Source organism: Chiloscyllium plagiosum, unplaced genomic scaffold (assembly GCF_037043375.1).
Source record: "Chiloscyllium plagiosum isolate Xiang-an unplaced genomic scaffold, Cpla_swu_hap1 HiC_scaffold_9, whole genome shotgun sequence".
Taxonomy (NCBI): Eukaryota; Metazoa; Chordata; class Chondrichthyes; order Orectolobiformes; family Hemiscylliidae; genus Chiloscyllium; species Chiloscyllium plagiosum.
This window is the reverse complement of record NW_028270147.1, coordinates 23,389,360-23,411,901: the sequence shown is the minus strand read 5'-3', so window position 1 is coordinate 23,411,901 and position 22,542 is coordinate 23,389,360. Positions and strand designations below refer to the sequence as shown.

The window sequence follows — 22,542 nt, the reverse complement described above, 5'->3', positions numbered from 1 at the left end:
GAAATAGCTTTTCATTCTTTGAAAATTCTGAATCAAGGTTTCAGAGTCCTTTCCAAAAAAAAAATCAAATGTCATTCCAGCACGTTTCTAAGTTGAAAATGATCAGACCAGCCATGATCACGTTGAATGGCAGAGCAAGCTTGATGGGCTAAATGGACTACTTCTGCATTTACATCTTATGTCGTATGGTAACAACAAATGGAAAAGAAAAGTGAATCCACCGTCTTACCTCACCATTCTTGGGTGGTGTTTGCAAATCAATAAAAATGCAAGACTGCACTGGTGCTTTCTTAGAATTATGATTACAAAGCGTGGTATGATGCATCGATTACATACACATATTGTGTAACCACATAAATCATTTCAATTGGCACATATCACATACATCAGGGAGAATACTTGGATCTGCTTTGAGACATAAGGGGCAACTTTTTCACACAGAGGGTGGCGTGTGTATGGAATGAGCTGCCAGAGGAAGTGGTGGAGGCTGGTACAATTATAACATTTAAAAGGCAACTGAATGAGTATATGAATAGGAAGGAGTTAGAGGCCTCTGGGCCAAATGCTGGCAAATGGGACTAGATTAGGTTAGGATATCTGGTCAGTTGGACGAGTTGGAATCACAGGATCTGTTTCTGTGCTCTATATCTCTGTGATTCTGCGCTGTACTTTTGAGAATTTTACATTTCTATTTTTTCTGCCACGCACCTAGCCACTTTTTCATTTTAAAAGAATGGCTGTCATGAGAAATATGAAGCCATAAGTACAACATAATTTTAAATCCACAGGAGATACCACCTAGTCTGCAGATAAATCAATATTGAAGAGATAGCATTGCCCAGTCATGACCAGGTTGAAAACGCCCAGCTCATTTCATACAGAACTCTAATAGTCAATAGGGAATACTTGAAGCACTTTAATTTAAAATAGATTCAAGCTAAACTCTCTATGTTTAAAGGCCTATTGTTAAAGCTAATACAGAGCATAGAAAAAATGTAAGTGATGTTAAGTATGAAATATATTTCCATTTTTTTACACTTATTTCTACACTTCATAGAGAAATAAAGATATAAAGGAAATAAAGAAATAAAGGAAGTACATTTTGGAGTATAGTGAACACTGTTAAGTTCATGAATAAATGACTGATATCGTGCCAAAACATTGTGGCACTTTTAAGTCATTGAGAGCTTTTCTTAATAGATGGAATGGCCCAATTTACATTTTTTTTTCAGAGAGTTTAGGAGGAGCCTCATCACTTTTTTTCATTGAAAGATAAATCAGCAATTCTGAAAAGATGCCTTTTGGTAAATGTAGCCTTAATCTGAATTTTCTGTTAATTTCCATTCTATGCGTGCTTCAGTTACACCGTGTTAAGTCTGAAACACTTCCTTAGATACAGACTTGCTGTTAGTATCCAAGAACAGAACTTCACATGTCAAGCACACTGACCAATTCAAGGGACTTTGCATCAACAACAAAAATAACAACTTAAGTCCTTTTCGAGTGATAAACCATCCCAAAGCATGAGCATTATGGGACACAATTCAATGTTGAGACGCTATAAGGATATATTAGGTTTTGCTGTAAAGATAGATTTTAAAGGTTAATGTAAGAGAAAGGAGAGTGGAGAGACATAGAGAGAGATTTCCAGTGCTTAGAGCCAACACAGCTAAAGGAATGGTCACCAATGCCCATTTAATTACAGATGGGGATCGATGTCACAGAGGACCTCTAGGAGGTGAAGGGCCAGCGAGCCTCACTCTTTGCCTCGGAGGCCTCCAAGATAATCTTCCGGTCCAGGGTCCACTCCAAGGAGCAGGACGGGATGTGCTCACGTTTCTTCTTCCAGAAAGTGCACAAAGAGAGCTCAGTGTTCAGCAGCCCGAAGGAAGAAGATGGCTCGGTAACGTCATCTCAGGCTGACATCATGAGGATCAGCAAATCCTTCTATGCCAGTCTGTATGACGCAAAGCCAACCGACAGTGCAGCCTCCCAGTTGTTCCTGTCCTCTATCACGGAGGTCTTAGATGACAGAACATGGGAGAGGCTGGACCAGCCGCTATCTCTGGATGAGCTGACCAAGGCCCTCGAGTCCTTCAAAAAGAATAAAACTCCCAGAAGCGACGGCTTACCAGTCGAGCTCTATTCTGCTCTGTGGGACTTGATTGGCCAGGACCTGCTGGAGGTGTATGTCAGTATGCTTCTGACAGGTAGCATACTGACATGAGGAAAGGCATCATCACCCTCATCTACAAGTGGAAGCGGAAGAGGGAGGAACTCAGAAATTGGAGACCAATTTCACTATGAAATGCAGATTACAAAATCTTGGCAAAGGTCATCGCCAACAGGGTCAGGTCTGCTCTGGGATCGGTGATCCACCCTGACCAAATCTATGCTGTACTGGGCAGGAAGATCGCTGAGAGTCTCGCACTCCTCAGGGATACGATGGCCTATGTGCAGGACAGGGGGTTGGACACCTGCCTCATCAGCCTGGACCAGGAGAAAGCCTTTGACAGGATATCGCAAACGTACATGAGAGATGTTCTCTCCAAAATGGGCTTTGGGGAAGGAAGCTGCAATTGGATCAGACTGCTCTACACCAACATTGTCAGTGCAATCTCAATCAACGAATGGGAATCAGATAGCTTCCCAGTCAGATCTGGAGTCAGGCAGGGCTGTCCTCTTTTTCCTGTCTTGTTTGTATGCTCATAGAGCCATTTGCCGAGTCCATCAGGAAGGATACGAGCCTGGGAGGGGTGACTATTCCTGGCAGCGGGGGCCTGAAGGTTAAGGCCTCCCTGTACATGGATGATGTCGCCGTTTTCTGCTCAGATCTGCTGTCCGTGCACAGACTCTTATACATATGTGACCAGTTCGAACGGGCCTCAGGGGCCAAGGTCAACCGAGGCAAGAGCGAGGCCATGCTCTTCGGGAACTGGGCCGACCAATCCTTCATCCCCTTCACCGTCAGGACTGACCACCTGAAGGTGCTGGGTATTTGGTTCGGGGGGCTGGGGCGTGCGACAAGTCTTGGAAAGAGCGTATCAAGAAAGTGAGGCAGAAATTGGGCGGATGGAAACTACGGTCGCTCTCCATCGCGGGTAAAAACCTGTTCATCAGGTGTGAGGCATTGTCAGTGTTGTTATATGTGGCACAGGTTTGGCCTATTCCCAGAACCTGTGCCATCGCAGTCACCCGGGCCATCTTCCGTTTGTATGGAGATCAAAGATGGCCGGGGACTTGATGTACAAAGCTCTGGGCAACGGGGGAAAAAACACACTAAATGCCACCCTCACCCTGATGGCCACCTTTGTGTGTGGCTGCATCAAGCTGTGCAAGGATCTCCGGTACGTAAACACCAAGTGTCACTACGTACTGAGGTTCTACCTGTCCCCGGTATTGCGAAGGATGGGCCTGGCCTCGCTGCCGAGGAATGCTCCAAGTAGTTGGACCGTTTCCATATCACCTGTCCTTCGTGGAGAAGTTTATGAGGAAAAACACCTTTCTCCACAAGTCTATCAAGAACTGGTCAGCACGTAGTGTCCTTGAGACCCTCCGGGTAAAGGAAAGGGCGGATCCTATCGAGCGGTTCCCTGAGCAGACTGTCAAAGTTATTTGGCAGAATGCCTCATCGCCAGAACTTTCCAACAAGCACCAAGTTGGCGGCACGGTGGCACAGTGGTTAGCACTGCTGCCTCACAGCGCCAGAGACCCGGGTTCAATTCCCGCCTCAGGCGACTGACTGTGTGGAGTTTGCACGTTCTCCCCGTGTCTGCGTGGGTTTCCTCCGGGTGCTCCGGTTTCCTCCCACAGTCCAAAGATGTGCAGGTTAGGTGAATTGGCCATGCTAAATTGCCCGTAGTGTAAGGTAAAGGGGTAAATGTAGAGGTATGGGTGGGTTGCGCTTCGGCGGGTCGGTGTGGACTTGTTGGGCCGAAGGGCCTGTTTCCACACTGTAAGTAATCTAATCTAAACCAAGTCATGGCTTGGCTGGTGGTGAGAAGGGCTCTGCCTGCGAGATCCCTTATGCAGGCCTGGACTCTCTGCCGCACCGCACGCTGCCCTCGAAGCTGCTGTGGAAGGGACGAGACTGTCACACACCTCCTTCTGGAATGTACCTACGCAAAGGAAGTCTGGAGAGGAATGCAGTGGTGTTTGTCAAGGTTTGTCCCGAGCAGCTCCGTGATGCGGAACTCCATGCTCTACGGTCTGTTCCCCGGAACACACACTGAGATGAATATCACCTGTGCCTGGAGGATCACCAACTCGGTGAAGGACGCTCTCTGGTCTGTCCGAAACCTGTTGATCTTCCAGTTGAAGGAGCTGACCCCGACTGAATGTTGCAGACTGGCACATTCCAAGGTCCAGGACTACATGTTGAGGGACACGTTGAAGCTTGGGGCAGCTGCCGCCAAGGCGTGGTGGGGAAAGACCACCGTGTAACTTCTGCCTGCCAAAGAACAGGGGGCCCACGCATAAGTGGGCTCCGCTGATGCCTCAGCTAAATATATGGATAGTAAATGTATGGACCTGTATATACGAATGATTACTCGATCTCTGTATGCAAAGAAATGGAATGTTTACGTATGTATGGCATGACCAATTGTACAGATCATCAAAATTCTTTTATGAATAAGGTATATTTTGGAAATATAAAAAAAATTTGGGACTTACACAAGAGGCTGGCATTAGCAGAGTCAGGGGTCAAGAACATGTTATAAAGTTGGAGTAAGCTATTAAGAAAGGGCTCACACTGTGTCCAGTAAATTAATGATCATTTCAAATAAATTCAAATGAATTTTTACCAAATGTTATGACATAAAGCATGTCTTAGACAAAGATTACATAAATACATGAGAAACTTGAGAAATATTGTTCAGGCTTGTGTAAATATGGTTTGCAATTTAAACAACCTGCTGGTGGATTGCATATCAATACAGAATTTAAACAATTACAAATCTCCATCATTGAGTTATTTGATTTATTTGTAGTCATGTGGATCTTATTACAAAATACAGTGAAAAGTGTCAAATAGTATTGGCATTCAGTGGTGCCATCTTAAAACACAGAATAATAAATCAAATCATAGAATATAAAGGCAGAAAAATCAACTAACAAAGAAAGAGTGTTCAACTTTACAGTCCTTCTTGTTATGTACTCCACCATGGATCATGGGCCTGGTGGCTATGCATGAGTCCCCTTCACCCGCCTGGAACAAAAGTTGCCATTCTTTGGCCCCATCTCACCTCCACTGATGCCTTCACCACCATGAGTGACGGACCTTGCCAATGCAGATACTTCCGCTGCCAACGAGTACTGCAGCAGCCAAAATCCAACTCCATCGACGCCATGAGGCTGCTTCAGGCCCACCTCACCAATGCAGCTGCTGCATAATATTGCCAGGTCTTATACTGGGCCCGACCTTGCTTCCACCACCATCACCTCCATGAATCAGCACCAGATGTAGAAGCCACCAGGAACTCAAACTTGCCTCTGACCCTGCCGCAACAAGCACGCGCTGCTGGACCTACTCACCACACCAATACCATCACTGCAACTGAGTTCTTCAACAAGAGGTAAGTTAAAAGACATCTAGGAAAGAGAGAAGAAAAAAGAAATGAAAAGAAAAGCAAGTAGAGTGGACAAGCCCCAGTCTCAGAAACTCCCCTCCACCACCATCTTATTGCACGTTAGTTAACACTGCTGGTGTTGAGAATACGTACGGTCATATGTGATGATTGTATTTTATGAGGTTTGTTCAGATTTATCCAAATCCAGTTATTCAAAACATATTTGTGGTTCATCTAGTGATGGTTGTTTTAGATTAGATTCCCTACAGTATGGAAACCAGCCCTTTCGCCCAACAAATCCACACCGACCCTCCGAAGAGCAACCCACCCAGACCTGTTCTCCTACATTTACCCCTGACTAATGTACCTAACACCATGGACAATTCACCTAACCTGCACATCTTTGGATTGTGGGAGGAAAGTGGAGCACCCAGAGGAAACCCACGCAGACATGGAGAGAATGTGCAAACTGCACACAGACAATATTTTATTGTCTGCAGAGAAATGCAGATAACACTAGTTTCTAAGACTGCAGTCACTTTACTTACACAGTTTATGTTGTGATTTGTAATGAGCACATTATCCATCCAGCTCCACTTCTGATAGCTTCTCTGTGTTGCCTGTTTATTTAGTTTTGAGTCAACAGCCGGATTTAACAAGTGGAATTCATTGAAAGCATGGATCTATTATTCAATTATAATAACAGATGCATTGGAACACCACTGCAAGTTGCTGTCTAAGCCACTAGCCATCATAATTTGGAAGTATATTTCCTTCACCGTTGCTGGGTCAAAATCCTGAAATTGCCTCCCTAAAGCCATTGTGGGTCAACCAGGAGTTACGTGGACTGTGGCAGTTCAAGAAGGTGGCTCACCACCTTCTCAAGGCCAATTAGAGACTGGCAATAAATGCTGGCCCAACCAGTGATGCCCTTAGCCTAAGAGTGAAAAAAAATTCAAATCCCACCACTGCAGCTGATGGAACTTTATTTTCAATAATAAATCTGGAACTAAAAGCTAATGACCATCAAAGTATTGCTGATTGTCATGTATGGTTACTACATCCCTTTGGGAAACAATTTTGGCCATTCTTACCTGGTCAGGGTTATATGTGATTCCAGACCCACAGCAAAGTAGTTGACGTTTTGCTGCCTCCTTAAAATGCCTAGCAGGCCACCTTGGTCGAGGGTAAATGTTCTTGGGAGATGAATGCTGGCCTTGCCAGTGATGCCCACACCCTGTCAAAGAACAAAAGGAATATCAGGCTTTGGAATTAAATCATCTCACAACAGGACATATCAAGTGACAAGACTCACAATGGTCTAACTGGACCTTTTGTCATTACAAACAGTGCTGGAACAATTAATGCGTCATTCAAGACAGACTGAGATCATTGTACAATCATAGGAATGAGTAACTTTACCATTCTCAACTCATGCAGCTTAATAACTAAGACTGACTAAATTGCTCACTTGGCAAGTATACCTTTACACAAGAATGATTAGTCACCACTAAGTTCTCCTCACAGAATAACATTGTGCAGCCCTTTTGAATTTTGTAAATATCCATTCACAGACATTTTATATTAGTACCAATCCTTGTTATCTCTTTAATGTAGAGCCACTGACATTAGAGTTTTCTAACTTTATGACAAGAGAACTTTAACTCTACTGACCTTTTGCAAAGAAGCAGAGGTTACTTAATGTCCTTGGCACTGTCAGGATTAACCAACTGCAGTTACCTGATCAAGTACATAAGTGACCAGTGGCAACTTACTCCTCAAAGCTGTTAGGTCCTTTTCATTACAGGGCTGAATGTTCTCAGCAAAGACGGGGAAAGGGTTTTGCAGGAATGAACTACAAGAGGTGCAAATTGGAGTTGAAATGAGCTCACAAAGATATATGATCTTTGGATGGATTAACAAGACAAGTCAGTACATAACAAATGGTGAGCACAGAGGAACTTTGGTAAGAATGTCCCATAGATCCTTGAAAGCAGCAGAGTGCATAGGTCAAGTGGTTAAGAAGGCTTATGAGGAACTTGCCTTTTAAATCAAAGCATTGAATACAAGAGCGGGGAGGTTATGGTGAAGTTGTACATAATATTAATTAGGTCAGAAACAACAACAGAAATTGCTGGAAAGGCTCAGCAGGTCTGGCAGCATCTGTGGAGAGAAATCAGAGTTAACGTTTCAGGTTGAGTAACCCTTCCTCAGAACTCTGGGTTCCGAAACATTAACTCGGATTTCTCTGCACAGGTGGTGCCAGCTTTGCCAGCAATTTCTACTTCTGTCTCTGATTTACAGCACCCGCAGTTGTTTTGATTTTTATTAATTAGGTCAGACTGAAGAACCACTGTCCAGAGCAACAGAAGCCACTTTGAGGGTGAGTATCAGGTCATCGAGACCCTCTGTCCCAGTTCAGTAAGATAGGGTAGGAAGAGTGGGCTTTGGGGCTGACGGTGCAGGACACTTCCCAAGGAAGGGAAACAGGATAGGACACCAGGATTCATGTTTACTCTCTCTCTCTCTTTCCCTTGTCACCCAGTAATTAACAGCTGTCTGTAATTCAAAACCCACTGCACCAAGTCAGGGCTGCAAGGGTTAACTGGTGTGTTAGTAGCTGTCAGACAAGTTTCATTTCACTTGATGCATAGCATTGTTTTTTTTCTAAATATTCATTTTCTTGTCAGGGATTATATATATTCTCAATTTTGTTTGTTTTAATAAAATCTGTTTCCTTTGCCTCTGAAGCATCTGCCTCCTGTGTTTTTCATCACACCACATCTTATTACATACGCCCAGTGTCAGAACCAGGGAGTTGGTATGTAATAAACCAACCAGCACTCCCTACACTACACCACCCCAGAGTCTAGCAGGCCAGGATCCTGAGTTGCTGGTCACAGGCACAATCTATCTGCTTTGCTGTCAGTAAAGCTCCATGTTTGGAGCAGGCCAGCCTGGTAATGTCACAGACCTGGAATCAGATTCCAAATAACACTAATATAAAAAGCTAAAAATGTGTTGCTGGAAAAGCGCAGCAGGTCAGGCAGCATCCAAGGAGCAGGAGAATTGACGTTTCGGGCATGAGCCCTTCTTCCCGAAACATCGATTCTCCTGCTCCTTGGATGCTGCCTGACCTGCTGCGCTTTTCCAGCAACACATTTTCAGCTCTGATCTCCAGTCCTCACTTTCTCCTCGAATATAAAAAGCTAGCCATGATAAATTAATCACAGACGATAAATTATACATATATATCTTTTATGACATCAGTATATCTAATGTTGTTTTACAGGCAATAAATTACTTTTGATGTACAATCTTTATTATAATAGGAAATGCAGTAGATAATAAGTACACAACAAAACTCCCAGAAACAACAATGACTTCAGAAGGGATCAGATGTGTATTAATAATAAATATTGATCAAGGCACACCTTTGCTCTTCAAATAGTCTCACTTAATCAGGAAGAGCCTTGATCTAACATCTCATCTGAACTCATTATTCCAGTCAGCTAACAACCCAGATTGTGTCTCTGGGAGGAACCCAAACCCACAACTTTCTGACTCAGTGGTGAGATTAGTAACACCGAGCCAAGTACTGAGACTCGCAGGATATTTCTAAACATGAGCTGCGAGACACACACAACAAATCTATCAGGTTAGGGTTTCCAGTGGCTATCTTTGTTAAAAGGAATCTCAACAGGATCCTTAGCTATGTCTCTTTTCTCTTCAGATGCTGATGAACTCCCTGTAAATATTCACCCTTTTCCATCATGCCATTTGCTGGTTTTATCTTATAACTGAAGATAATTTTTTATCTTAGTTAAATGTTAATAATTACAGAGCAAAACATAATTTGTTTTGTGCATTACTTGGGATTAATCCCCAAAAAGCTTTGGCAGCTGACCAGAACCACTACAAATAGCCATAAGATAGTGCAGAGCTTGCCAAGATACTTTGTTAAACTACATATTCAATGCAGGAAGTTACCAATACAATGATTTTTCAGAGGTATCAAAGGTATGCATTACATAAGCTTTTAGACAAAGTTCACCATATAGGGGGCAGTCAGATTTCATCATGAATCAAATTGCTTTTAGAAATGCTGGCAATGTAAAGTAGTAAATTTCTGTATTATTTTTCAATTGGTTTTAAAATTTTTAAACTCCATTTCTTTCCTGATTTGTGGGGAATGTGTACTAAAATGTCAGACAAGGAGGAGGAATTCAACAAGGAATCAGTGTGAAGGATGCTGGAACTCAAAAAGTGTCTCTGGTTTAATTTTCTTGCCAATTATCTCTGCTTCCCTTCCAAAGCTGTGGAAATATTTGCTGATATACATCTTTAGTGGCACAGCCGCAAACTTGTAATCTAATTAATGCTTATTCACACATTAGTCTCCAGAATGTCAGCAAGAGATTGTTGGAACAAAGTCAGGAGCAGAATCCTGGAACATTTCTCACTCCCCTCATCCAGAAGCACTGTGGTCATCTTTATTGACTTGACTACTACAGAAGCTAAGGCAAGCCAAGATTACACTGGATCAGGATCAAATTTAGGGCCGTTGTGGCCTGGATGACTCCATTCCAAACAGGACTGTGCTCCCGGACCCATTGAGGAAATCTCTAATTATAATCCTTCATACAACTTGAATGAGATGCACTAAAAATTTGGGTTGCATCTGAACACATTGTGAGACGATGGATCTTCAGAGGTAATGAAGGCTATGATTTTCCCTCAGTCGATAGACAGAGCAGACACTGCGGGTTGTCAGATTCTCCGTAACATGTGTGTTACATAACTGAACCCTCCAGGCTAGGCATCATTCCCACATAGTTTTTTTGCAAACAGGAGACCTTCACTCCAGAGTAAACCCGCTTTGCTAATAAAACAAAATGTGCAATAAAGCAAACAAAATACCTGCAGTTCAATTGCTTTTTGACCAGAAACGTAATCCTATTTACTGACAGAAGCTGTGGAACAGGAAGGTGAGGCCTGTTAAAACTTCTTGTCCTGACCAGCTCCATTCTAACTGGGTGTGTGCTGCCTTAATAATTGGATTCAGTGGAGCTCTGATTCCTAGAAAAGCCTCAGGGCCCAATGCCAAGTTGTGCCAAGTTAACTCAGTAATAGGATGATCAAGCTACAACTATCTACTGTACATATCTAACCTCACTAAGCTAGGAAGGGTAAGTTGCTCCTGACAAGCCTGCATGGTAATCATGTTTAACAACATTAACACCGGGAATTAATTTACAGACCCCCACCAATTAGATTTCAGCAATGACAAGGTTAAAAGCAGCTTGAGGTCACATTTTAATTCACTTTTTCCCTGGTCACTACCCCTGCTGGTTGTGTCAACTTTAGGTTGGGACAGTATTCAGGTGAGGGTGTGATGCTGTCATGGTGGAATAGCAGACAAACACTGGAAAGATTTTCCTAAGTCTGCGTGGGCAGGCAGAATGAATTTCACCAGGATGTTGCCTGGGTAAAAGAAACTGAGCTACATGGAGAGACTAAATAGATTTGGATTGTTTTCTTTAGAGCAAAGAGGTCTGAGGGAGGAAATGATTGAGGTGTGTAAGATATTGAGAAGCATGGACAGGGTGAATAGAGAGCAGCTGTTTCCCTTGGTTGAGGGGTCAATCACAAGAGGGCATAGTTTTTGGGTAAGGGGGCAGAAGATTGAGAGGGTTTTTTTCACTCAGCAGGTGGTGGGAATCTGGAATGTATTGCCTAGAAAGGTAATGGAGTCTAGAAACTTTAAAAGTATTTGGATGAGCACTTGAAATATCATCTCATTCAAGGATATGGGACAAGTGCAGGATACTGGGATTAGCACACTTTTAGTGGTAGTTATGTCAGTGCAGATTCTATGGACTGAAGGGTCTTTTCTGTGCTGTATGAATCCATGAATATCAGACAATTTGATTATTGACAGACTAAACACACACCTACCTACCTACATCCCAATTTTCCTGTGTTCATTTGCATGTGGTAAGCCTTGTGTTCCACTTGCTTGATGTTCTATTGTGCTGTTCCTGTAATGTTCTTTTCCTCTCATGGTCCCAGTTAATTCAGGAAGGATAATTATCTTATTACTGTACCAAAGGGCCCAGGATTTCTGCAATTGTACTCCAGTGTAAGTCACTGCATTGGGGGAGAAGTTTCTTTTCAATGGAATGCTTAACTGCATGATTGCTTCAGATCAACAGGTGCTCTGGGTCCTAGTGAATAATCATTTAATGTTGCATTCATAAGAGGCAAACCATTGGCTTCATAAAGACCAGAATCCATCAGCAACATTGTTTATATGAATTTGTACTGTAAAACATTTTCAAGTTTTATTTTAATGTAGAGCTGAATATTACACATGAATACTGGAGCACATTTGCTCTTGAGAAATGCTGATCCCCCTCAGTGGTACCTCAGCGCACATTACCTAGATGAGTCTTTGATCAGCCACCAACATTTGTGTGATGTGTGTACCTGCTAGATGTGGCTAAGGCTGCACACTGTGATGCCAGGTGTACAGTATCTCGAAATAAAAACCGATGGAACTGCAGTTGCTGTAAATGAGAAACAAAAACAGAAATTGCTAGAAAAGCTCAGCAGGTCTGACAACATTTGTGCAGAGAAATCCGAGTTAACATTTCATCAAGTGACCCTTCCTCAGAACATCTCTCCACAGATGTTGCTAGACCTGCTGAGCTTTTCCAGCAATTTCTGCTTTTGATACAGTATCTCCATCTTCAGTTGAGGCTAACAATCCCAGAGTTCTAGGCAAAAATGAGGACTGCAGATGCTGGAAGTCAGAGTCTAGATTAGAGTGGTGCTGGAAAAGCACAGCCAGTCAGGCAGCATCCGAGGAGCTGGAAAATCAATGTTTTGGGCAAAAGCTCTTCATCAGTAGGACTCCTGATGAAGGGCTTTTGCCCGAAACATTGATTTTCCTGGTCCTCAGATGCTGCCTGACCGGCTGTGCTTTTCCAGCACCACTCTAATCCCAGAGTTCTAACATTCCGATTCAGAAACGAAGGATAAACAAGTTTACTCACACTTATGTTGCTCATCAGCAGGTGTATTATTTGAATACAGTGGCTCTGGAGATTATTTATGTAGGATTATTGCTTCTTTGGTGAATAAATCCTAAATCAAAGCAGCAGGGCCTGTCAGTAGCTGCAACGTGAGATATGTTCAGATTGATGGGATGTCACATTTTTAATGTCTGTTGATATTAAATTATGGAAAGAATTATTTCCAAGAAAGGACACATTCTGCATTTTTGTATTAAAGCCAATTAGAACATAGAACATTACAGCGCAGTACAGGTCCTTCGGCCCTCAATATTGCACCAACCTGTGGACCCAATCTGAAGCCCAACTAATCTACACTATTTTCATCTATGTGTCAACCCAGTGACCAATTAAATGCCCTTAAATTTGGCAAGTCTACTATTGTTGCAGGCATTGAGTTCCACATCCATACTACTCTCTGAGTAAAGAACCTACCTCTGACATCTGTCCTATATCTATTATTCCTCAATTTAAAGCTATGCCCCCTCATGCTAGCCATCACCATCTGAGGAAAAAGGCTCTCACTGTCCATCCTATCTAACTCTCTGATTATATGTCTCAATTAAGTCACCTCTCAACCTTCTTCTCTATAATGAAAACAGCCTCAAGTCCCTCAGCCTTTCCTCATAAGGCCTTCCTCCATACCAGGCAACATCTTAGTAAATCTTCTCTGAACCCTTTACAAAGCTTCCACATCCTTCCTATATTGCAGTGACCTGAACTGTATGGAATACTCCAAGTGTGGCTGCACTAGAGCTTTTTACAGCTGTAGCATGACCTCATAGTTCCAAAACTCAGTCCTTCTACTAATAAAAGCGAACACACCGTATGCCTTCTTAACAAGCCAATCAACCTGGTGGGCAACTTTCAGGGATCTATGTACATGGACACCGAGATCTCTCTGCTCAAACTTTCAGCCCCTTCTGCCTATTTAATGGCTAAGTTTGAGGGTCAGCCTTCAGACCATTTTACCACTGTCACCTAAGTACTGAGATTGTGGACTTAAGTACAACACCCAGAATAGGACTCCACTGCTGTACTAGGGTACTGCAATACTCTCAGGATACCATACTTTTGATGAAATGTTACGGCCTTATCTGACCTCTTAGGTTATTACTTAATGAGGAACAGACCGGTTCTCCTCATCGCCTGGCCTTCAACCATTCTCACTGGAAAACAGGTTATCAGATAATTTACTGCTGCGCTTATGGTACAGCAAGCACGTTTGTTGTCAGGTTTCCCATATTATATTTCAAAACATGATTAATTTTAGACATCCCAAGTCATGAATACTACTCGATAAATGCAGGTGATTGTTTAGGCATTTTATTAGTTAATTTAAAAAAACTATATTGTAAAATAATGGTTATATGATATTTTTCATTCTCTTTACAGTCCTATGTGTGTATTGAGTATGCACTCCCTGAAAGTGCATACCTTGCTGTGCTTACATTGAATGGAAGCATTCTGGGGCAATTTCCCATTATGATAATAGCACTGAAAATTGAATTTTCTTTTATCCTTTTCGGAATTCTTTTGATAGTTGCAAAAAGTAGTAAGACAAAGTCTCAGTGCCTCACAGATCAGTCCACTTGAAGTATTCAAGCTTTACACATGCATTTCATGAACAAATACCACTTATATTACCTATCTGTCAGTCTCCACATTCTGCTGTAGCTTATGTTTTTCGTGAAGAGTTACCCCACTTTTGTAACACATGATAGATTAAATTTTGCCTGAATGTTTGCACTTAACATCTTGCGATGACAGTGTTATGAATTTTGAACTAGGCTCATTTTTTAATCATTCGTGGGATGAGGGCGTCACTATCTATGCAGCATTTATTGCCCATTGAACAGTTTAGACTCAACCACATTATTGAAGGTCTGGAGTGACATGTAGGCCAGATCAGGTAAGGACAGCAGTTTCCTTTCCTAAAGGACATTAGTGAACCAGATGGGTTTTGCCAACAATCAGCAATGGACTCATGGTCATCATTAATTCCAGATATTTCTTGAATTCAAATTCCAGCATCTGCCATGACGAGATTCGAACCCAGGTCCTCAGAACATTTTTTGGGTCTCTGGATTAACAGTCCAACAACAATATCACTCGGCCATTGCGTCCCCTTGCCATAATAAGCAAAATGTATTAACTTCCATTTAATATCTCGATAAGTTAATCAATTAATTTCATGATATTCTGAGGGAATGTTTTTATTATTAAAAATTAAAATGTTACTGCCAAGATTGAACTGTTCACAGCTAGTGTCAACAGTGCCATTACCCCAGGCTAGGTATAGTATCTATGCCCTTTGTAACACTGTTAAGACATACAACCAGGTAAGAAGGGATGAATTATTCCCCTCTTTTCATGCTCCACGTAACAAAGATTTTTAATTCTTTATGGCATGTAACTATATCACACTTCGTTAACGCGTTATAGTATTTCAGATTAAAGAGCTAGTTACAAGGTTTTCTCATGTGAAAGATATGAATGATGTTGTTTACAAATCCCATGAAAATAAAAAAAAGCAGTTTCGAACACAAACACAAGTATAAATTTAAAAATAAGAGAGAGCCTAATTCAAAAGTGAAGACCAAGGATAAGAAGTCCTAAAAATCCTTGAAGTATTAGGTTTTAACATGAGACCACAGTTGTAATTAATTAAGCAACAAGTCATTAATGATGGAAGGGTGGGTCAGTGGCTCGCACTGGTGCCTCACAGCACCAAGGACCCAGGTTCGATTCCTGCCTCGGGCGACTGTCTGTGCAGAGTTTGCACATTCTCCCAGTGTCTGTGTCATTTCCTCTGGCTGCTCTGGTTTCCTCCCACAGTCCAAAGGTGCGCAGGTCAGGTGAATTGGCCATGCTAAATTGCCCATGGTGTTAGGGGAATTAGTCAGAGGGAAATGGGTCTGGGTGGGTTACTCTTTGCAGAGTCGGTGTGGATTGGTTGGGCCAAAGGGCCTATTTCCACATTGTGGGGAATCTAATCTACACAACCAAGGATCGTACTATTAGCCCTGTCCTCTTTATTCCTGTTGCTCCTTCCAAAGAGAATCACCTCACACTTTTGCGCATTAAACTCCACTTGCTACCTCTCAGCCCACCTCTGCAGCTTATCTGTGTTCCTCTGTAACCCACAATATCCTTTGGCACTATTCACAACTCTACCGACCTTAGTGTCATCTGCAAATTTACTAAACCATCCTTCCACGCTCTCACCCAGGTCACTTATAAAAATGACAAACAGCAGTAGCCCCAAAACAGATCCTTGCATTACACCACTAGTAACTGAATTTCATGATGAACATTTCATCAACCACCACCCTCTGTCTTCTTTCAGCTAGCCAATTTCTGATCCAAACTTCTAAATCACCCTCAATCCCATGCCCTCATATTTTGTGCAGTAGTCTTCTATGGGGAAACTTCAAACGCCTTACTGAAAGTTAAAGACTTTCTCGAGATGGTGTTCCTTTTGCATCATTTCATGTTGAGGTCATAGAGTCATAGAGATGTCCTGCATGGAAACAGACTTTTTGTTCCAACCCGCCCATGCCGACCAGATATCCCGACCCAATCTAGTCCCACCTGCCAGCACCCAGCCCGTATCCCTCCTAACCCTTCCTATTCACATACCCATCCAAATGCCTCTTAAATGTTGCAATTGTACCAGCCTCCACCACTTCCTCTGGCAGTTCATTCCATACACTTACCACTCTCCGTGTGAAAAAGTTGCCCCTTAGGTCTCTTTTATATTTTTCCCCTCTCACCCTAAACCTATGGCCTCTAGTTCTGGACTCCCCCACTCCACGTAAAAGGCTTTGTCTATTTACCCTACCCATGCCCCTCATAATTTTGTAAACCTCTATAAGGTCACCCCTCAACCTCCGTCGCTCCAGGGAAAACAGCCCCAGCCTATTCAGTCTCTCCCTATAGCTCAAATCCTCCAATCCTGGTTAAAAATCACACAACACCAGGTTATAGTCCAACAGGTTTAATTGGAAGCACACTAGCTTTCGGAATTTTCTGTGTGTTAGGATTGAGCCCTCCACTACCACCTGATGAAGAAGCATCGCTCCGACAGCTAGTGTGCTTCCAATTAAACCTGTTGGACTCTAACCTGGTGTTGTGTGATTTTTAACTTTGTACACCCCAGTCCAACACCGGCACCTCTAAATCATGACTCCAATCCTGGTAATATCCTTGTAAATCTTTTCTGAACCCTTTCAAGTTTCACAACATCTTTCTGATAGGAAGGAGACCAGAATTGCACGCAATATTCCAACAGTGGTCTAACCAATGTCCTTTACAACCGCAACATGACCTCCCAACTCCTGTACTCAATATTCTGACCAATAAAGGAAAGCATACCAAATGCCTTCTTCACGATCCTATCTACTTGCGATTCCACTTTCAAGGAGCTATGAACCTGCACTCCAAGGTCTCTTTTTGTTCAGCAACACTCCCTCGGACCTTACCATTAAGTATATAAGTCCTGCTAAGGCTTACATCCCCAAAATGCAGCACCTTGCATTTATCTGAATTAAACTCCATCTGCTACTTCTCAGCCCATTGCCCCATCTGGTCAAGATCCTGTTATAATCTGTGGTAACCCTCTTCGCTGTCCACTACACCTCCAATTTTGGTGTCATCTACAAACTTACTAACTCTACCTCTTATGCTCGCATCCAAATCATTTATGTAAATGACAAAAATTAGAGGACCCAGCACCAACCTTGAGGCACTCCACTGGTCACAGGCCTCCAGTCTGAAACACAACCCTCCACCACCACCCTCTGTCTTCTACCTTTGAGCCAGTTCTGTATCCAAATGGCTAGTTCTCCCTGTATTCCATGAGACCTAACCTTGCTAAGCAATCTTCCATGATGAAGCCCTTCCTGATGAAGGGCTTTTGCCCGAAACATCGATTTCGAAGCTCCTTGGATGCTGCCTGAACTGCTGTGCTCTTCCAGCACCACTAATCCAGAATCTGGTTTCCAGCATCTTCAGTCATTGTTTTTACCTAAGCAACCTTCCATGGTGAACCTTGTTGAACACCTTACTGAAGTCCATATAGATTACATCTACCACTCTGCCCTCATCAATCCTCTTTGTTACTTTCTCAAAAAACTCAGTCAAGTTTGTGAGACATGGTAGTTAGGTCCGTAAACACATTACAGAGAAGAAATTGGTATGGAATAGTTTCAGATATTTTCCTGTCATGGGAGGTGATGGCGTAGTGCTATTATTGTTCAACTATTAATTCAGATATCCAGAATAATGTTCTGGGGATCCAGGTTCGAATTCCACAATGGCAGATGGTTGTATTTGACTTCAATAAAAAAAAGTCTGGAATCAAGGGTTGACTGATGACCATGAAACCTTTGTCAATTGTTGGAAAAACCCATCTGGTTCACTAATGCCCTTTAGGGAAGGAAATCTGCTATCCTTACCCGGTCTGGCCTACGTGAGAGTCCAGAGCCACAGCAATATGGTTAACTCTCAACTGCCCTCTGAAATGGCCTAGCAAACCACTCAGTTGCCACTGCCACCTTCTCAAGGGCAAATAGAGATGGGCTATCACGTCCAAGTCCCACAAATGAATACAAAAAAGAATAACTTTCTAATCAACCTGTTCAGCAATGTTATTACACACCTCTGGAGCAGGTGGGACTTAAACATCCTGGCTCAGAGGTATGCACATTACTGTACAAATTCTCCCAGTGAGAATCAGATGGCAATAAAACATATTGATCATCTCTTGAGGTTAAGGTTACTTGACAAGAGTGGACATCAATTACCAAGGTAGGAGTGCCATCCTTCTTAAATGAAGAAAATCAATAAACATACCCATTAACTTTGAGGAATCTTTACACAAATGTGGTTTTTTTTATTAAATTCTCTAGATCCTCCCTAATGCCACCAGTTGCTTAAGGACATCCTTTGCAAAATCTTTCATGTAAATTGTCAGTTAGGATTATTGCTGAAAATGTGTTGCTGGAAAAGCGCAGCAGGTCAGGCAGCATCCAAGGAACAGGAGAATCGACGTTTCGGGCATAAGCCCTTCTTCAGGAATGAGGAAAGTGTGTCCAGCAGGCTAAGATAAAAGGTAGGGAGGAGGGACTTGGGGGAGGGGCGTTGGAAATGCGATAGGTTAGGATTATTCAGTTAGGATTATTGTGTGCTAATGAGTTAACAAGTGATCTGTTTGGAACAGTCCTGACAATTAATTTACTTATAAATTACAATTTAAGAAAATGTGACAAATTAGTCATGTTGATCATGCACTTCAATCTCTCAGGCCAACCAGTCACAGAAAGCTTCAAGCATTGCTCCAGATGTGTGTCATAACATGCCTGTACAGATTGGTTGAAAATATCTGCAGGGAAACTACTCATTCTCCCTCTTGAGGGATGTACACAGCCACAGAAGATTGTCTATTAGTGCAATAAAAGATTCCTGGAATAAACATTCTTGGGGTAGGTTTCTTTGGCAATTCAAAAGACAAACCCACTTATGTCAGGCACTAGGAAGATTCTTAAATAAGATGCTGCTTTTCAGCATGGAGGAATTGCAGAGTAGGACTCTGTCCAGTCTCTTAAAGCTTTGCTCTGAAGATGCATTGTGGGCTCCCAAAGGGAATTCCTAGCCCACAGGAAGAAAACCATCAGTGCCTGGCATAAAATCATTGAGAGGTAAATCAGAAGGGCTCCCCAATGAGTGTCTGATCCACATTGCCAGGTTACTGCCCTTGCAATTAGAACAGAATTTATCGTTTTTTTTAGATTAGATTAGATTAGATTCTCTACAGTGTGGAAACAGGCCCTTTGGCCCAACAATTGCCCCTCTGAAGAGAAACCTACCCAAACCCATTCCCCTACCCTGTATTTACCCCCGACTAATGCACCCAACACTGTGGGCAATGTAGCATGGCCAATTCACCTAATCTGCACATCTTTGGATTGTGGGAGGAAACCAGAGCACCCGGAGGAAACCCACGCAGACACGGGGAGAATGTGCAAACTCCGTGCAGACAGGCGGGAATCAAACCCAGGACCCTGGTGCTGTGAGGCAGCAGTGCTAACCACAGAGCCACCATGCTGCCCATTATTGTAGCCCGTGGGCCTCAATGATACACAAAGGTAAGCCTGAAATAGAGGAAAACACTGAGAAAATTCAGCAGAAGAGGCAATATTTGGAAAGAGAAAGACTTTAATGATAGTTTCCTGATGAGGTCATTTATCAGCAGCCACAGTTCACTCATTTTGTCTGTTATATGTATGAAAAATTTAAAACAGGTAAGGCTAAAGGTTACTGCTAGGGATATCAATGTACAGGTGTTGGTGCATTTGCATGTTCCTCTCTGCTATTTGAACAGTTGTATATATTAAGGTGGCTAGCAATTTAAAAAGAGGACACACCAATGTTGTCCAACCAGATTAAACATTTGTGCACTAATATTGAAATCAGTAGTTTCTAAGTGAAAGCAAATGTAAACTGTTTTTTTGGAAATGTGCATGCATAAAGATAAAAAGTCATTGTACTCAACAATGGAGTTACACATTTATCTTTTATCTAATTTAACTCTAAACCCTTCCTCAAGAATGTAGCTAGATTTGATAATCAATGATCACTTCCTTCAAATTAAAAATCTTAAACATTGCTTGTGCTGTGTTTTATTTTAAATTCCTTAATTTACAATGCCCAACACTGTAATTATAATTTTCTGAGCACTGAACACCTCCAACAAAAAGGATTAGATTGTGGTTTCTGGGTAAACTGCAATCCATCATTTCAACATAAAGTGTGTCACAGAAAGAGAAAACATCTCACAGATAAATGTGGGAGGTGTGAAACCACGCACCACACTTGTAACAACACAGAATGAAACAAGTAATGCAGAAAACTTTCTTCACATTCAACATATAACAGTGAAATCAATTGTATTATATTGAATCACCGCATTTTTGCTATATTAATGTCTCGGTGCTTTTATTTATTTTCTCTGCCTTTTGGGGTGTATTCTGGTTTAAATGAATTGCCGCTGCATATCCTCGAGCTAAATGTCTTGCGATGCAGTGACCCAGAAAATTCAGATTGAAGTCCTCCTTTTAGATAGCCAAGAAAAGTGCACTATAGGCAACAAGCCCTTCAAATCCTTCTGACATACTGACATAAACTTTCAAAGGCCCGTTAAAGTACATGTCAGAATATAGACTAGTACGGTACAGTACAGGCCCTTCGACCCTTGATGTTGTGCTGGTCTTCTTGCCTACTTTAAGATCAGACTAACTTACATACCCTTCATTGTACTAACTTCCACATGCCTATCCAAAAGTCGCTTAGATGTCCCTAGTGTATCTAACTCTACTACCACAGCAGGCAGTGCATTCCACCCAACACTCTGAGTAAAGAACCTACCTCTGACATCTCCCCTAAACTTTCCTCCAATCACCTTAAAATTATGCCCCCTCATGATAGCCATTTCCACCATGAAAAAAGTCTCTGTCTATTCATTCTATCTATGCCTCTCAACAGCTGGTAAATCTCCTCTGCACCCTCGCTGAAGATTCCACATCTTCCCTATAATGAGGCGAATATTCTAAGTGTGGTCTAACCTATAGAGCTGCAGCATAACCTCGCTGCTCTTAAACTCAATTCCCCTGCTAATGACAGCCAACACACTATATGTCTTCTTAACAACTTTATCAATCTGTGTGGCAACTTTGAGGGATCTATGGACATGGGCCCCAAGATCACTCTGTTCTTCCACACTACCAAGAATCCTGCTGTTAACCCTGTATTTTGCATTCAAATTTGAACTTCCAGGTAAAACTCCAACTGCCACTTCTCAGCCCAGTTCTGCTTCCTGTCAATGTCCCGTTACAAGCTACAACAGGCCTCCACTCTATCCACGATTCCAACAACCTTCCCATCATCGGCAAGCTTACTAACTCACACTTTCACTTCATCATCCAAGTCATTTAAAAAAATCACAAAGAGCAGAGGTCCCAGAACCGATCCCTGCGGACCACCACTGGTCACCGAGCACCAGGCTGAAAACTTTCCACCTACCACCACCCTCTATGAGCCAGCCAATTCTGTATTCAGACAGACAGGTTTCCCTGTATCCTATGCCTCCTTACTTTCTGAATGAGCCTACCATGGGGAACCTTATCCATGTACACACATCCATTGCTCTACCTTCACCAATGTGTTTTGTCACATCTTCAAAGAATTCAATAAGGCTTGTGAGGTATAATCTGCTCCTCACAAAGCCTTGCTGACTATCTCTAATCTCTATTCCAAGTAATCATAAATCCTGTCTCTCAGAATCCTCTCCAATACTTTGCCCACCACAGACATAAGACTGACTGGTCTATATTCCCAGGATTATCCCTATTCCCTTTCTTGAACAAAGGAAGGACATTTGCCACCTTCCAATTTTCTGGTACTACTCCAGTAGACTGTGAGGACACAAAGATCATTGCCGAAGGCGCAGCAACCTCTTCCCTCAATTCTTGTAGTATCCTAGGGGATATCCCATCTGGCCCAGGAGATTTATCTATCCTTACGTTTTTCAAAATTTTCAGCACATCCTCTTTCTTAACATCAACCTGTTCGAGCATATCAGTTTGTTTCACGCTATCCTCAGAAACGTCAAGGTCCCTCTCAGTAGTGAATACTGAAACAAAGTATTCATTAAGGACCTCCCCTTCCTTCAACTCGAGGTGCAAGTTCCCTCCACTATCCCTGATTGCCCCTACCCTCACTCTGGCCATCCTCTTGTTCCTCATATAAGTGTAGAATGTTGCTGCAAGAATTTAGACTCTTCGGGCTGAGTTGGCTGCATGGCCAGTGTGGGTCAGTTTGATGCTAACTCACCCCCC

General features: G+C 42.5%; 1 protein-coding gene across 1 annotated transcript in view; it reads right to left on the bottom strand.

Annotated features, from left to right (window-relative positions):
- Positions 1-22,542, bottom strand: part of LOC148149100 (uncharacterized) — a 44,649-nt gene that overhangs the window by 7,865 nt on the left and 14,242 nt on the right. Inside the window, exons 2-3 of the mRNA XM_087990265.1 lie at positions 6,665-6,807; positions 5,536-5,592 (exon numbers count right to left, since the gene is read on the bottom strand). Of these exons, the coding sequence (XP_087846391.1) occupies positions 5,536-5,592; positions 6,665-6,807 (200 nt within the window). The remainder of the gene's footprint in view (positions 1-5,535; positions 5,593-6,664; positions 6,808-22,542) is intronic.